Here is a 16725-nt window from a genome sequence, read left to right as displayed (position 1 = left end):
CAATAAAATCAGGTCAAGTCAAATTTGTAGGCGATAAATTTTTTTTAAAAGTCGATGCGACAGTAAATAATGATCCTGGGAGTGTTTCCAGTAATTCTGCTTCATCACATCATCGCTGTTGATTATTCTCCTGTAACAGCATGACACAAAATATTCCTTACTTATAGTATGGATTAATAAATAATATGTCAAAATGATATATATTTAATCATAAATATATTTATAAGTTACTGTTAAAAATTAATTTATGAGAGGAACAGCGCATGTAGGATGTTTTGTAGACAAGGTGAGGGAGGTGTGATTGAGATGGTTTGGACATGTGCAGAGGAGGGACATGGGGTATATCAGTAGGAGAATGCTGAGGATGGAGACACCAAGAAGGAGGAAAAGAGGAAGACCAAGGTGGAGGTTTATGGAAGTGGTGAAGACATGCAGGTAGATGGTGTGACAGAAACAGATGTAGAGGACAGGTAATAATAGTTATTCTTTTTAGTGTTGTTGTTATTTAATTAGGAAAATTCAGTTGGCTGTAAAATATATGATTAAATAAAAAATAAATCATATTTAATATGGGAATAATAATAATAATAATAATAATAATAATAACAACGTATCATTATTAAAAAAAACAAGTTGGCGGTAAAAAAATATGTATATTAATATTTAATAAATCATAGTATGGAAATAATAATAATAATAATAAAAATAATAAACTATGTACATACAACGCCCGTGTAAATTATTTAAAGAAAAAACAACACACACACACACACACACACACACACACACACACACACACACACACACACACAATTGTAAGGTTTTTTGTAATAATCCAGACTCGTGTTGTTCTTTAAGGTGGTCCTGGTCTCGGTAAACTTCACCCCCAAGCAGATTAATAGTTATTTGTTGTAGAGCAAAATGATTTTACTGTAAAATGTATTTATGTTGATTGTTTTGTGTAAAAAAATAAATAAATATAAACACAAATATACAAATTGTCTTTACATTGTTAAAGCGGAAACGTTTGCTGAGCGCGTGCCACCTTAAGAAAAAAGAGAAAGAGAGAGAGAGAGAGAGAGAGAGAGAGAGAGAGAGAGAGAGAGAGAGAGAGAGAGAGAGAGCGGAGAAATGAAGCGGGTCAGGAAGATTCGGTGGGCGGGGAGAAGAAAGGGTTCAGGGAGAAAAAAAATTCTATGACAAGGTCACGTGGTCTGAGATCAAAAGAAAGAGAGAGAGCGAGCGAGCAGGGGAAAAAATGTTCTGCGCGAGCGGCAGAAGAAGGGACGAAGGGAAGAAGGGACGCGGAGGGAGAGGAAGAAGGCAAGGCGATGCGACGCAGCGAGTCTGGAAGTCGTGCAGATGAAAGAGTGGAGCTTCTGAAATCAGATACAAAAACACAGAAAAGTCTCGACTGCGGTTCGCTTTGATTTTTTTCTTTGAAACATTTTTGCCGGGAATCTAAAATTCCTGCACTTTTATTTTTTTTACACTTCAAAGAGAAAAACAAGAATTAAGGAAATGATGTGTTGCTTTGCACCGAACCAGCCGGCGAGATGATGATGATGGTCATGATCATGATGATGATGATGATGATGATGATGGTGGTAATGGTCATGATGATGATGATGATGGTGGTGGTAGTGGTTTTCCCCACGAGAAGAAGAAGAAGCAGCAAGGACCAGGTGTTCACTGTGCTGGAGCTTTTTCTTTGCTCCTTCCTCACCGTTTCGGCCAAGGACACGGCCTTCGTGGAGGTGGTGCTGTTCGAGTCGAGCCCGAGCGGGGATTACACCACCTACACCACCGGGCTTCAGGGCCGCTTCTCCCGGGCCGGAGCCACCATCAGCGCCGAGGGGGAGATCGTGCAAGTACGGAGCGCGCAGCCTTGCGTTTTTATTTCTTTATTTAGTTTTATTTTTTATTCCCCAATGTTTTTCTTTCGCTCCGAAATGAAAACATTTGATGTTTCGGAGCGCGCGCGCGCGTGTGTGTATTGACTTGAGTTGCACTTCTGAACAGGCGCCGACTTTTTGTTTTTCTTTTTCGTTGTTCACTTTGTAACTTTTCGTCCTTGATTTCTTCTTCCAACCTCCTCAATTCTTCCTCTCCGTGTTTTTGTTTGTTCGGAAAGAAAAACTGCACTTTTCAGGTCCTTCTGTTCTTCAGTCGTTCGTTTGTTCGGTCGGCGGCGTGTTTTCCAGCTCGTGTAAACCGCGTGTGGTTGCTTTTACGAGCATGCAGACTCCAGACAAATCAGGATCACCTCCTTACCTTCACAATTTCCTGTTTATTTCATAGTCCAGCAAAACTTTTTTTTACTGCTATTTCTTAGTTTCAGGTTCCCAAAAAAAAAAGTTTCTTCATGATCAGCAGAGTTCCTCCATTGCCCAGGTTTAGGTCACTCTAGAGCTTTCTGAGGACTGTCCTCACAAACCTCATGTTTCATTCAAAACTCTGATCTAAACTCCTTCATATGTGTGCACTAAGAATCTAGGGACCGTTTCACTCTTCATCAGCAGCGCTCCTCCATGGCCCAGGTTTAGGTCACTCTAGAGCTTTCTGAGGACTGTCCCCACATTTTTCATTCAAAACTCTGATCTGAACTCTTTCATATGTGTGCACTGAGAATCTGAGGACCGTTTTACTTTTCGTGTTCACGGTTTCATTTAGTTTCTCGGTCATTAGTCCAAAAAAAGTTTACAAAATCTATATACTAGAAAAGTAACTAGAAAATTCTCCTGTTCTTGAATGCTGCTTAACTTTATTTCTTAGTGAGTAGTTCAGAAAAATGTTCACAGCTCCTATATTAGCAAGGTAATGGTTAGTGTGTAGCTTTTCTGTAGGTTTTTGGTTGTTTTAGAGCTTCTTTAATGCTTCAAAGCTGCAGGTTTCATTCAAAACTCCTATACAATGTCCTATATGCTTCTTGATAATGAAATTAGGAACAAATACGTTTTCTTACTGCTGTTTAACTTTTACACAAGTTCAGAAAAAAGTTTACAGCTCTTGAATTATTAGCTAGTTTTAGGTGCTTGTGGAGCTTTTTGAGGACAGTCCTCCAAAACCTAATTTCATAAAAAAAATCTGATCTAAACTCCTTTGCGTGTACTGAGAATCAAGGGACTGTTTCAAGCCTTATGACCACTTTTTTATTTAGTTTCTTGGTTATTAGTTATTAGAAAAGTTGACTATTTCTAAATGATTTGTTATTTATTGTCATTGTGTAGCTTGGGTTGATCATCCGAAATCCTTTCAAACCTTCTTCCATAATCCAGACAACCATTTTTTTTTTTTTGGTTGTTTTGTTTTTTACGATGGAAAAATTCTCCTGTCTGTAATTGTTTATTTAACTTAATTTCCCAGTTACAATTTTTTAAAGTTTACAACTAGCTAGCTAGTTTTGTGTCGCTGTGTTGCTTTCAAGACAGTAACACCATTCAAAACTTCGAGCTGAACTTTTTCATGTCTATACCCGAGAAACTAGAAACTGTTTCACTCTCCCTGACCACTGTTTCATTAAATTTTCAGTTCCTTAGTTTGAAAAACAAACTATTTTTAGTTTATTAGCTAATTTCAGGTCTCCAGGTACCTTTCTGTAGGTTTGACCTCCTTCCATACTCCAAACTGAAATTTTCATTCGGAACTCTTTCTTTAATGACTGGATTCCCTTGTCCATAATTGTGTATTTAACTCAATTGCTCGGTTGCAAGTTCAGAAAAAAGTTAACTAGCTAGCGTGTAAACTAGCAAGATTTGTGTCACCGTGTTGCTTTCTGAGCTCTGTCCTCCAAAACTTCTTTTTTTTTCATCCAAAACTTTGATCTGATCTCTTTCATCTGTCTGTATTAAGTAGAAACTGTGGTTTGAGTTTGTATCTGTTATTAATACAGCTTTTTTTAACTTATTAGCAAATTTTACCATGTAGCTTTCTGTAGGTTTGACTTGCTCCTGAAAACCTTTTCTAGTTTCTTTCATATACAAAAATTTCTGTAGGTTTGGCTTTTTTTTTTAGATTTAAGCTCCTTGAAATTTAATTACAATTTCTGATTTATTAGGTCGTTTTGCCATTGTGTGGTTTGGGTTGTTCCTCTTTGTCGCTGAAATCCTTCCTGAGCTTCTTTCATACTCCAAATTTCTTCGTTCAGAAATCCTTCGGGAAGGATAGAAAAATTTCACAATTGCTTTTTTTTCAACTTTGTTTCTGTCACAAGTTCAGAAAAAGTTTACAACTTCAGCAAGTTTGTTGATTTTAGCTTGTTTTCTGTGCTTCTGAAGGTCCTGTCCCTGCTTCTTCTATACTCCAAAAACTCCCAATTTTTTATTCAAAACATTCTTCTGTAAAGGTAAGCAATTGGGAATTTTGCAATTCATTCCCGATTATTAAACACTCATTCCCAAGTTCAGAAAAATTGTTGTGTCTAAGTGATTAGTCAATTTTGTCAGTGTTGCTTTCTGAGCTCGAAGCTCAGTAGTTCCCAAATTGTTTTCAGCAAATTGTTTTAGCACTGAATATTTGTAACGACCCCGATGCCCACCCTTTTAAACACACTGGCAGATACATTACATTTAACGTGACCGTCAGTTGTATGTGTTTTTAATAAATATTAATGCAAAAGGAGAATGCAAACAATTAGCTTCAACTTGCAACTATTCATAAGAATTATTTTCCAGCAACAGGTCCTGTTAAAACAAATTTATCAATTTTACTTAAAATATAATATAAATTAGAGGAAAAAAAGAATTTTGACAAATGAAAATTGCACTTGGCGACCCATCAAAAATCTTTAGCGACCCCTAGTGGTGGGGGTTGCAACCCCCAGGTTGGGAACTGCTGCTCAAGCTGGAACTTCACATTTTATTCCAAACTTATCTACACTCCTCTATGTAATGAGAAATTAGAAACCACCTTCATAACTGGTTCGAATTTGTTTTTCTTTTTATTGTTTTTTTTTGTTTGTTTTTGTATTTTTAACAAAGTCATGTGACAATAATGGAAAAATCCACAACCCTCTCGTTCTTCTGCGGTTTGCGATTTGTATTTGTTATTTATTGGTAAAGCTCTTATTAGTCAGTTTTGCTATTTTTTTCCCACACTCTGAACTCTGTGGTGAAATGAAGTTGAGGGAACATTTCCCTGTTCCAAATTACTATTAAACTTGAATTCTTTGTCTTAATTTAAAGGTTTACAGCTTCTGAATTGTGCTGCTTTCTCTAGATTCTGGTTGTTCTATGGTTTTAAGTTATTTTGTATTCCAGAAACTTTTCACTCAATTCCATCAATGTTTCTGTAATGAGAAAATTTCCCAGTCATATAGTTAAAATGTGTTTTTAATTTATTAGCTATTTTAGGTCACTTTGTAGCTTTTGGTTTTTCTGTTCATACAGAAACAAGCAACACATCTTGTTTTATCCCCATTCAAACTCTCTGAACTGTTTCTTACTTTTGTAATGAAAATAATGTCGATTCTTGTATGTTGTTTAAGTTTCTTTGTCAAGTTGACCAAGTTTACACTTTACGGCTCGTGTGTGTCTTTTCTATAAAAATCCTTTCTGAGCTTCTTGCATAGTCCAGAAAACCTCATTTATCATTCAGAATTGGTGTATAGTAGGTTCAAGGTCAAACTGTTTACAGCACTGAAATGATCCATTTTTGTCTCACTGTGTAGCTTTCTGTATGATCTGGTGATGTTGTGTGGTTTTAAGTCCTTTCTGAACTCCTTCCATGTTAAAAAAAAAAAAACTTCCTCTTATTCATAACTCCTTCTGAACGGCTAAATTTGAACATTTTTACTGTTCCTGTGCTTTTTAGTTTCTGTGCTCAAAGTTTTTGGTGAGTTTTAGATCACCGTGTAGCTTTATTTTACATCTTGGGTCTTTTCAGGCGTCTTTACACGCTCAAGTGCTTGCAAAAATATCTGACTTTAGAAACACAGGCCATAGAAATGTACATGCATCAAAAAAAAGATGAGGAATTTCCTGAAATTGTTTTCTCAGGGTTTATTCGGTCCTTTGGTCGCTGTTGTAGTTTGCTTTATTCTTTAGTGTTCTTCTGAACTGCTTTCATGATCCTTTTCAGTTTGGACATTTTATGGTGTTTAAATATTCTACTGCAGCTAGATTTTCTTCCCTGCTTGACCTTTTAGATCACCTTTTTGTGTGTGCAAAAATTCCTGATATTGGACAGTTTTAAAGGTGTTTTTATTTATTTATTTATTTATTTATTTATTTATATATACAGGTAGTACCCTACTTACGACAGAGATACTTTAAGTCGAAAATGGTACTGTGACACTCGTTCCTGCTTCATGCTGATTTATAATTTTATATTTTCTGCTCTAAACTGATGCCTTTCCTCCTTTTTTTCCACTACAAGCAGAAGACATACTTGGCGCTTGGAAGACGCTTTTATCACTAAAATTGCTGTTTGAAACAAGAAGAAATTCACACTGAGGCTCATTCCAGTTGCGCGTCCAACGTATCCTACATTGCGCACTGCTGCATGTTGTGCGAAATTTTGTCGTATCGCTCTCGTCATCGTAAAATAGAAAAATCATAATTCGGGGACCATCTGTATAAGCAGTTTTCTTTCTAGGTCTGAAGTGATGTAGCTGGTGATTAATTTTTTGCTCAGGGTTTCATTCGGGCTGCTTCAGAAAGTTTCCTGGTTTAATATTTAATAGCTAGTTAAGATTACTTAAATTGCTTTCTTCACATACTGATTGCTAATTTGCTGCTTATTCTACAGTCTGTTATAAAATCTTATACACACCATGCTTTTAACATCTGAGCATAAGATTGGCATGTACTATTTTTATTTTATTTTTTTTAACATGCACTGCACCAGCTTCATCCATCCTCTACCACTGCACCAGCTTCATCCATCCTCTACCACTGCATCACTGATTCCACTGTCCTCTACCACTGCATCACTGATTCCACTGTCCTCTACCAGTGCATCACTGATTCCATCCGTCCTCTACCAGTGCATCACTGATTCCATCCGTCCTCTACCACTGCACCACTGATTCCATCCGTCCTCTACCACTGCACCACTGATTCCATCCGTCCTCTACCACTGCACCACTGATTCCATCCGTCCTCTACCACTGCACCACTGATTCCATCCGTCCTCTACCACTGCACCACTGATTCCATCCGTCCTCTACCACTGCACCACTGATTCCATCCGTCCTCTACCACTGCACCACTGATTCCATCCGTCCTCTACCACTGCACCACTGATTCCATCCGTCCTCTACCACTGCACCACTGATTCCATCCGTCCTCTACCACTGCACCACTGATTCCATCCGTCCCCTACCACTGCACCACTGATTCCATCCGTCCCCTACCACTGCACCACTGATTCCATCCGTCCCCTACCACTGCACTACTGATTCCACCCGTCCCCTACCACTGCACCACACTCCCTCCAATCATTAACTACAGCACCACTCATCCCTTCATCCTTAATTACTGTGCGACTTATCCTTTCATCCTCTACCACTGCTCCACACTTCCTCCATTCTCTACTGCTACACCTCACTCCATCCATCCTTAATTACAGTACTGCTCATCCCTTTATCCTTTACCATTGCTCCATGTTCCCAATACTTTATTACGGACCTGTTGCCTCTTTCTTTATAGGGCTATGATAAAGACAGGAAAAGGCACATCAATGCCATTTCCATCTCTCTCTCACTCTAAATCTTGGTATTCAGGTTTCAGATCGCTGTAATTGTAGCCTGTACATAATAATCACATCAGCACATTCAGGAAGGTTTGACAAATGCACGTCTTCTGCGCTTCCTCTTTTGGCAGAAGGGAAAACCATATTTTAAATACACACTGATAGTCGAACCAGACTGTATGGGAGACACTATTTACTAATCTTATGCGCAAGTGTCCAGGAACATTTGGTCATAGTCATATTGACATGGTCATATTTATCACCATGTGATGCAGTTTGAAGGTCATGGAGATGAAACCTTTAGCAGAACGTGGTTCTTCCTGGGACAGTAACATTTTCCAGAGGAAATGTATTGATAACGTTATCTCGTGTGTCATCCAGCGAATTGAACAGGACATCGAGTTGTAATGTATCGTGACTGAAAATTAATTTTCAACTTTTATACGACGACGAAGTTCAAATTTCTGCTTTAGTGTGTAGAAATGGGGAACCAAAAAAAGTGTTTTAATTGTAAAAAAAAAAAAAAAGCGCTGCGTAACTTTCCCCCTAGCGTCACTGTCTGAGCGTTCTCCCGCAGAGAACGGATTTTTTGTGGAATGTGTGCATGTTGCGCAAGCCCGCGGGCCACGGTGGAGACTCGGGCAGTTTTTAGATGTCGTTTTTTTGGAGCATTTTTAGAACCGTGATTATCTCCAGCGCTTCGGTCGGCATCAGCCAATCAGCACGAGCTGCCGGGAGTTTGTGAAATACGGCCTAATTGCATGCCTGGAAGCAACCCTGCATTTGCTGGTCTGTGAAAGATCCACTTTGGAGCCGTCGCACATTTCTGCATTCTTTGTTTAGGCAGCCTCTCGGCTCTTTCGCCTCGACCTCATGCGGTCGAAATGAGAAGAATGGAAAATGTAGGGGTTTTTTTTGTTTTTGTTTTTCATTTCTTTCTTTCTTTTCTTTATTTTGGACTTTATATACTCGGGCTACACCCAGTGGCGGATGTTTTAGCAGCGTGTGATTTTCGACGTGGGATCGCTCTGAGCGCGGGTCGTATTCATCGAGCCGGCGTGCGGTCGCTGGTGTTTGCGGTGTAGACCGAGCAGGATGAGGGGTTTTCGCGCTCGTGATATTTAGTCTAGCCGTGTGTGTATTTAGTGCGGCCCGTTTGGCGCTACGAGGTCGCGACTTTACATCATAAAAACCGCAGGCGTTTAGGTCTTGCGCTGGCTTCAGACGCCGTCTCTGATTCGTGACTTTGTGTAGGAATGGTTTTCGGAGAAAACGACCTTTCACGCTTTTTTACACACCTGCCTGTCTGGAACCCTGAACACCTGGAACAAATGTGGGGCATTTGGGGCAAATTTCCTGAGGAAAAAGTTTATGGTTTTACACCCACACACATTTTGACTGTAATTCATATAAACTGGTAGCTACAATAGCTACAGTCACCATGAACAGTCTTGCATTTAAAGGTCAATCAGTGGACAGTTGAACCTCAACAATGATGAAACTGTAATAAATGGACATTTGGTGTCCCCCAGGGTCCCTTTTGAATCTGGTTTCTCTCAAGGTTCCTAAAATATTGTAGCACTATTTCAACAGTATATTTTTATTTTTGGGTATTTTGGGTCAAGTTAAGAGAAGTTATCAAATTTTAGGATAAAAGAATAACATTTGGGGTATTTTTAATGCTGTCAAAAACGGATCCAATTTCAGTTGTGTTTTCCAATGGTGAACCCAAATTAGATCCATTTTTGACAGCAATAAAAATGGGCCTGGGAGCCCCATATGCCATGTTCACTCTTCAACCCCGACAACAACTCGTGTATCGACATACGATATTTCCGTCCTATCGCTCGCCCCATATTGGAAACGTCTAAATCCATGACTAGATTGTGCACAAAAACACTTCCTTAGGCCTCGAGGAGACGATTTTTCTGATGTTTTTACACTAAAAGGATGAAAAACTGTGATTTGAAGCCACACTACTGTCTGAGACTTGGTGTGGTGGTGCTGAGGGGTCAGTTGTAGTTGTTTGAGCACTGCTAGAGGTTTACACTGTGGAGTTGTGAGCAGGTCCTGCGTTGGCTCGTGTGATGGTTATACCAGGAATTCAGGGTATTATGGAGTAGAACACAACAAAGTTTATGGTGGAGTCTCTTACACTCTCAAATAGGGGCTGTGTGTGTGTGTGTGTGTGTGTGTGGAATTTTTTTTCATGGTTAGGGAGCTCTGACTGTTTCTCTCTTTTTAAACTGTCATGAGACATGTGACCAAGAGATCTTGGCTTTAGGACGTCTCTGTGTCTGTCTCTCTTTGTCTTCGTCTCTCTCTCTCTTTTTTTTTTTTGTCCCTGTGTCTCTTGCTGATTGACTTTTTCTTTTTGTCTCTCTCTCGCTTTGTCTTTTTCTTTCTTTCTGTTTGGCTCACTTTTTATTTATTTTTTGCTTTTCTCTGTCTGTCTCTCTTTGTCAGTTTCGGTCTCTTTTACTGTCTCTCTTTGTCCTGAACTGTTTTTCCTTTCTGTATGATTTATATAACAAACGTTAATATAAACATGTATCTGTCCCGTGACTTGTGGTGGTTCAGGTAAAGGGTCTATGATGGTTGAGATATTGGCTTTTCACTCCGGTTTTGATCACAGCACATGGTTTTGAGAGTCAGACGTATGGAAATCTCGAGTCACCTGTAATGAGGCCTTTATCCTGTGCTAGCAAGAACGCATGGTTTAGGGTGTGTGTGTGTGTACCTATTCATCACTACAAATGTATTTGCTTTATAAAAATGTTTCATCCTGGCCTTGTAGTAAGGTTTTATTAAACTCGACCTGTGTGCTGTGATTGGCTGCTGATTACAGAAGTTAGTGAAAGTGTGTATATTGATGGAAATGAGCTGCCAGGTGAGAAACCAGACCACCCCCCCCCCCCACACACACACACACACTCTGACATTGTGTTTGTGTTGCGTGTCTCATTAACTCGTTTGTGATTTAATCACCATGAATCAATTTTCATTTCCTCTTGTATCTTTCATCCCCTGAGCCTGGGCTGAGTCACCCATCTGTCATCACGTTCAAACACTGCGTGTGTGTGTGTGTGTGTGTGTGTGTGCGCGGCCACTTGTTTGAAATCTCTTGTATAAACAGAAGCAAAATTTCATTAGACCGCGTAGGCCACTGTGTGTGTGTGTGTGATGACACACAGTAATAAAAGCTTTCTGAAGTAGTCTGTGTGTCTGTCTTGCTGTCCCCATCTCTGTCCCTCTCTTTCTGTCTCCTCTCTTCTCTCTATCTTTGTGTCTATATCTTTGTCGCTGTCCCAACCCCTATTTTTTCTGTGTGTGTGTACGTGCATGCCAACTTGTTTTACCTGTGGTTTAGTGACCCGCCCGAAATGCACCTGATGATCTTTTGAGCTTGTCGGGGTTTTTTTTTTTCTCGCCCGCATGTTGAACCGAGTCAGATTCAGCTCCGCCCCCTTCACCTAATTACTGCTCATCATTTATACAATTTAATAATTAGTTCCCAAACCGACTGATCTCTCAGTGCAGGACATCGTAGTGCTGGAACACGTTCATGTCTTCTAAGTTGAGGTTCAGGAAAAACTTCATGCTACAGCATCCGGCGACGTCCTATACATCTGGGTGCGTCTGGCTTTTTGCGAAGAACCACGTATGGCTGCAAAAGTCAGGAGTCTCATCTTTTATCCATCTTCAGAAACTCTGATCTCTTTATAAATACATGAGCTCTAATGCTAATAATTGTGTTGCAATTTTTTATTCAAATATGCTACGCCTGTGTCACTTCCTGTCCTCGTGTTCTAACTGTAATGCCAAAGCGATCAGTCAGACAGCGGGAGACCGACGCAGCTGTCCACATCTGACTTTGATTTCCAACCGTGAAGACTGAGAGAAAGAGAGAGAGAGTGGAAGATGTGAGACGTGGCACGCCAGCACGGCCATATGTAACTCGTGGCGGTAAAGTCATGGACTTCCTGTTTCGAAGCATCATCCGGCCTGTACGTCCTCAGACGGAGGTGTGATGGTCTAGTGAAGGTTGTGTCTGAAGGCTGATGCTCACATGTGGCTAATTTTGGGAAGAAAAACACTCGATATTTGTCATGAGTTTGATTGCGTTGTTCAGAAGCGAAAGAGCATTAGACCTACTGTCTGAGAATGTCCGCCTTTTTGTGCCAACTTTTAACATAAATGAAATGTTCCTTCAAAATGGTCCAGAGCGTGGGAACAGATCACCTTAGGAAACAGCAATCATTTTTTTCATTTCATTTTAATTTTCATTCACAGGATTTGGCAGATGCCCTTGTTCAGACTTAGATTTATATTTATACAACGTTGTAGTTAAGGGCCTTGCTCAGGGACCCAGGAGAGGCAGTTTGGTGTAGCTCAGGGTTAACTCGTGATCTTTGAAAACAAAGTCTAGTGTCTTAACCAAAGCTACCACCTCCCCCACTACTTTCCATGTTGTATTTCTCTTCTTAATGCCTGTAAACACAATTGAGGAGAAAATTAGTCCACATATGCCATTAGATTGGTCTGATGAATTCAAATCAGTGCATGTTTAGAAATGAAACATTTCTGCTCGCTAAAACGGATGTAGCTTTACATTTACGGCTTCTGATTAGAACGTAGGCCTGAAATAGATATGTACCGTCTATATAACTACTGAACGTCTCCTCATACCCACCTTGATCCTGGTCTGAAAATAGCCATCGATGCTAAAAACATTAAACAAGTTAACGACAATCGTACAGTAAAAGTAAGTTACAGGATGTTGGTGTACGATGTGGAGGTGAAGAACGGCCTGATGTGAAGCATGGAAAGGTCTCGCACCTAATCATGGATTATCACCTTATCATGTCACTTCCCAGCATTGAGAAGTTATTAAAGCAGTTATTGATGTTTGCAGGACAAAAACTGACTAAATGGATCAAAATAATTTTATATACGACTCATCAGATCTAGAATTCACACAGGTAAATTAGCGCCGTTCGATTACAGTAAAGAGAATGCATTAAAGCACTTTTTTTTTTTTTTTTTTTTACTTTATTGCACTGTTCGTGCGCATGAGACTCTTCATGCATCCGTTTTACCATGAGACTGAAGCGCTCAAGAGTTTAACCGGTGAGAGTCGGTGTCGCGTTCCGAGCATGCAGAGTCGGGTAACATTTTTCAGTAGTCGTAACACGAGTTCCGCATCGAACCGGTGCCAAGGTATTAGTGCATTTCTTTACAAGTCTTAATACATAGTTGTTTGATAGACACATTCTAAGAATTAAGCTGTTGGAATTAACTTGTGTTTTTATGTTTGGTTTTTTTCCCTCCAAATTTTGGCGCTTTAAAAAAAAAAAAAAAAAAAGGCCATTTTGTGCCTTCTAAAAATCCTCCTTATTCACAAAGCTCCACCACACGCAAAACTCCAGGAAGGATGGATGGAGGAATGATGAGTAATTAATTTATTCTTGTATCATGTACATTACAGCACAAATTCTTTCTTTCCGGTTCCCAGCCATGTTGGGAAGCGGGGGATACAGTGCCCCTGGAGTATAGAGAGTTGAGGGCCTTGTGTAAGGGCCCCAAGAGTGGCAGCTTAGCGATACTGGGGCGTGAACCCTTGACATTCTGATCTGTAACCCAGAGCCTTAACCAATGAACTACTCCGTCAATAAGGTCATTAGGAAAGGTGTATAGCAATAGCGGTCTGGAACTGGCGCTGGATTTTACTATTATTAGAGCCGTTTTAGAATTTTGATTGTCAACTGACGAACTTTCTTTGTGTTCAACCTTCTGATTTCGCACCTGAACCACCATCCAATCACAATCCAGAGATCGCACAGAGCAGGGTAAAATTTCAACTATCCTTCAGTGCCTCCATTCAGAAGGCGGCGTAAGGACTGCGGTCTTCTCCTCAGCCTTATTTTTGGACGAATTCGGTGTCTTATTCCATGTCTCAGTCTCCATCAGATCTACCGCACTGCATTGTGGGATTGTTCCTTACGACACTAAACGGCCCGCCGCACTATATAGTGAATAGCTGTGGTTTTTGGAGCGTGAAGGGTAAAAAAAAAAAAAAAAAACATTCGACAGTCAGTGCAAATTTGAAAAGATGTCCATTACACGTAAGCGTGTATTCGTATAAGCGTATTCGTTTGTTCCCAAGTCTGAAGGTTAAACCATTAGCGTGTTTGAAAAAATTTAATTATATGTGTGTAACATATAGCGGAGGCCAAGGTAAAGCCAGACTTATGAAACTCCTCAACGTTTGCTTGAGTTCTTGGTGCTAAATTAAGAGCGTAATGAGTGTTTGGTTGGACGGAAGGTTGCTCTGAGGAGAGAGCGAGGCGAAAACGTTGAAAAGCCTCCTGTCTGGGCTTTTTCCCGCTTCGTGGCAACAGCTGTATGTTGAGCCTTTCATATTCTTGCCAAAGTCATTTAAGGCTCTGTGTGTGTGTGTGTGTGTGTGTGTGTGTGTGTGTTTTCCCCGTCTCCCTCCTCCACTGGGAGAAAACAGATAAAACTGTTTTTTCTTTGCACTTTGATTGCCGTCGTATTTCTCCTTCCCGCCATCTGACGGTCACGTTTACACTATTACATCGGACCTGGTCACTGCTATGCTTTGTGACATCAGACACGTATTTTTCACATCTCAGGGCTTTAAAGCCATGACCGTTGTGAAAAACCAGTTATCGATCAATGCTAATTCCAGTTGCAGTTTCAAATTAGCATTACGGATCACTCTAGGGTCTTTGTCTCCATTTTCTTATTTTAGTACCTTTTTTGTTGGCAAATTATCAACGTTTCTGAGGTAAAACTTGTCTTTCTAGATCATATGGGTTAGATTTCGGGATCGCCAGACCTTCACGTTGTCCATAAATGTGGTAATGCGGTGAAAATACGTACGCGTATATAGGGCTTTAAAACACAGAGGGATCCGTGTCTCTCGGTTTCCTAGCAACAGGGTTCTGACAGCACCGGTAATCACTAAGTGAATCGTTACGGAAAATATTTCCCGCTTGTTTTCTTTATAACTAGGAGTCGAAAATGGTGAGGGCCCTGTTTCGCCGTGTACTAATAGCCCATTAAGATGTTCAGGTTTGCTAACGTTTAGTAAAAGTCGAAATGATTTGTTTGACTGGAAGCATCGGATTCAATATAAAGCATCCGAGTCGGTTAAAAAATAAATATCTCGAACACCACAATTTAGCTCTAGTTTGTCTTGCCGTATTTAGTCGCTGGTGAGCTTTTTAAACGGGCCTGATTTCTGGCTAATTAGGCGCCCATACAAAATGCTTGTTCACAGATTAGCATCCGTATTACTCCTTCCCTTCGATTTTTTTTTTTTTTTTTCTTTGCCTTTTTCCTTCTGTTTCCATCAGTCTATCTTTCATTCTGTGTGCAGGTTTTTCTGTATCCAGTCCATATCACCGGTTGTCTTTCTGTTTTTAGGTGTCTATCAGTCAGTTTCTCTTTCTGTATAAACAGCCGTCTGTTTCATTACTCTTCGTTCTTTCTGTCTTATTGTATTGATCTTGTCTCGTTTTCATAAATGTATACATCTCATTTTCTCAAACTGTAAGTCTAAGGGCGACACAGAGACAGACACTGTCTCTCTCTCTCTGTCTCTCTCTCTCTCTGTCTCTCTCTCTCTCTGTCTCTCTCTCTCTCTGTCTCTCTCTGTCTCTGTCTCTCTCTGTCTCTGTCTCTCTCTGTCTCTGTCTCTCTCTGTCTCTGTCTCTCTCTGTCTCTCTCTCTCTGCACCCCAGTCTGTCTGTCTCTCACTCTTTGTATGAAAAGTGTCGTGTTCAGAGACAGTCAATTCCTCGTCTCTCAGGACATTACAGCTGCTTTGTTGTTGGACAGGAATGTGCTGACTGACGGACAAATCCATAACTCAGATGTAGACCTTTTTATAACTCGTATTCGCTTAAAATTCTCTTCTTTCCTCCTCTCTCTCTCTCTCTCTCTCTCTCTCATGCTCTCTTCCCCAATATTTTTTTTTTTTTACCTCCATCACTGTCTCTGTGCAGTAGCATCTTTTTATCTCTGTGTCTACACTCGCCGAGGTCGGAGTATTTATTCTCCTTCCAGCGCCCGTGAGCTGCCAGGCATTGTTTACACATCCAACACACACACACACACACACACACACACACACACACACTACCTATTGTCAAATGGAATGCAAGGCTGGGTCTGTCTAATTAATCTCGCATATCATTATATGATTATTTTCTAGAATAAAAGAATTAATTGTCAGTAATTATGCGCCTCTGGCTAAAACCTGGACGCATTTGAGTTCCTCATTTGCTCAGGATTATCATCATCACATTATCACACCTTGCACGTGCGCCCACGTACACGCGTATCTGTACACGTGTTTGTGGCATTCGCTCGCTAGGGGTGCTGTCGGGGCTGTTTGTGGGAGTGTTGTTTGAGACGTCAGATTGGAAAAAACACGGATTTGATTTCGCTCGCTAAAAAGGCTGAAAGTGTAAGCATCTTTCAGTCTTTCATTCCCTCTCTGTATGTCTTCCACTTCCCATCACACACACACCCTCTCTCTCCTCCTTCCTGTCTTTCAATATCTATTTCTCTCGTTTTCACTGTTTGTCTGAGCCACTCTCTCACTTCCTTCTTGTCTGTCTGACTCTCTGTCTAACTTCCTGTCTATCTGTCTCTCACTCTCTCACTGTCTTTCTCAAGTTGAGACACCAATTTATAAACTCCTTGGTCCTCACCACCTCTTCCAAAACACTATAACTCCTTCCACAAACAATACACACACATACACATCCCTAAATAAACCACGTCCCCGTTGAATAATCCGTTACTATAGAAATGCTAATGTATTAGAACGAGTGCATGGATGCAAATCTGCGATCTGAAACTGCAGTGTTCTAGAAAATGCTTTCACAGTTTCTGACCAATCAGAGCTGAGCAATTATAGCCCTAATAAAGTAGCGAGTCGGTGTACAGGGCAATGGGAAGCGTCCTCATTTTTCTCTTGTTCATAACTAATCCCCATCA

General features: G+C 40.3%; 1 protein-coding gene across 1 annotated transcript in view; it reads left to right on the top strand.

Moving 5' to 3' along the window:
* The first annotated feature begins 1079 nt into the window (after nucleotides 1-1079).
* znrf3 (zinc and ring finger 3) overlaps nucleotides 1080-16725 on the top strand; it is a 64595-nt gene continuing 48949 nt past the window's right edge. Inside the window, exon 1 of the mRNA XM_083527337.1 lies at nucleotides 1080-1871. Coding sequence (XP_083383463.1) covers nucleotides 1557-1871 — 315 coding nt within the window. The 5' untranslated portion in view covers nucleotides 1080-1556. The remainder of the gene's footprint in view (nucleotides 1872-16725) is intronic.

This window comes from Silurus aristotelis, assembly GCF_946808225.1.
Source record: "Silurus aristotelis genome assembly, chromosome: 23".
NCBI lineage: Eukaryota > Metazoa > Chordata > Actinopteri > Siluriformes > Siluridae > Silurus > Silurus aristotelis.
This window is presented reverse-complemented; position numbering and strand designations above follow the sequence as displayed.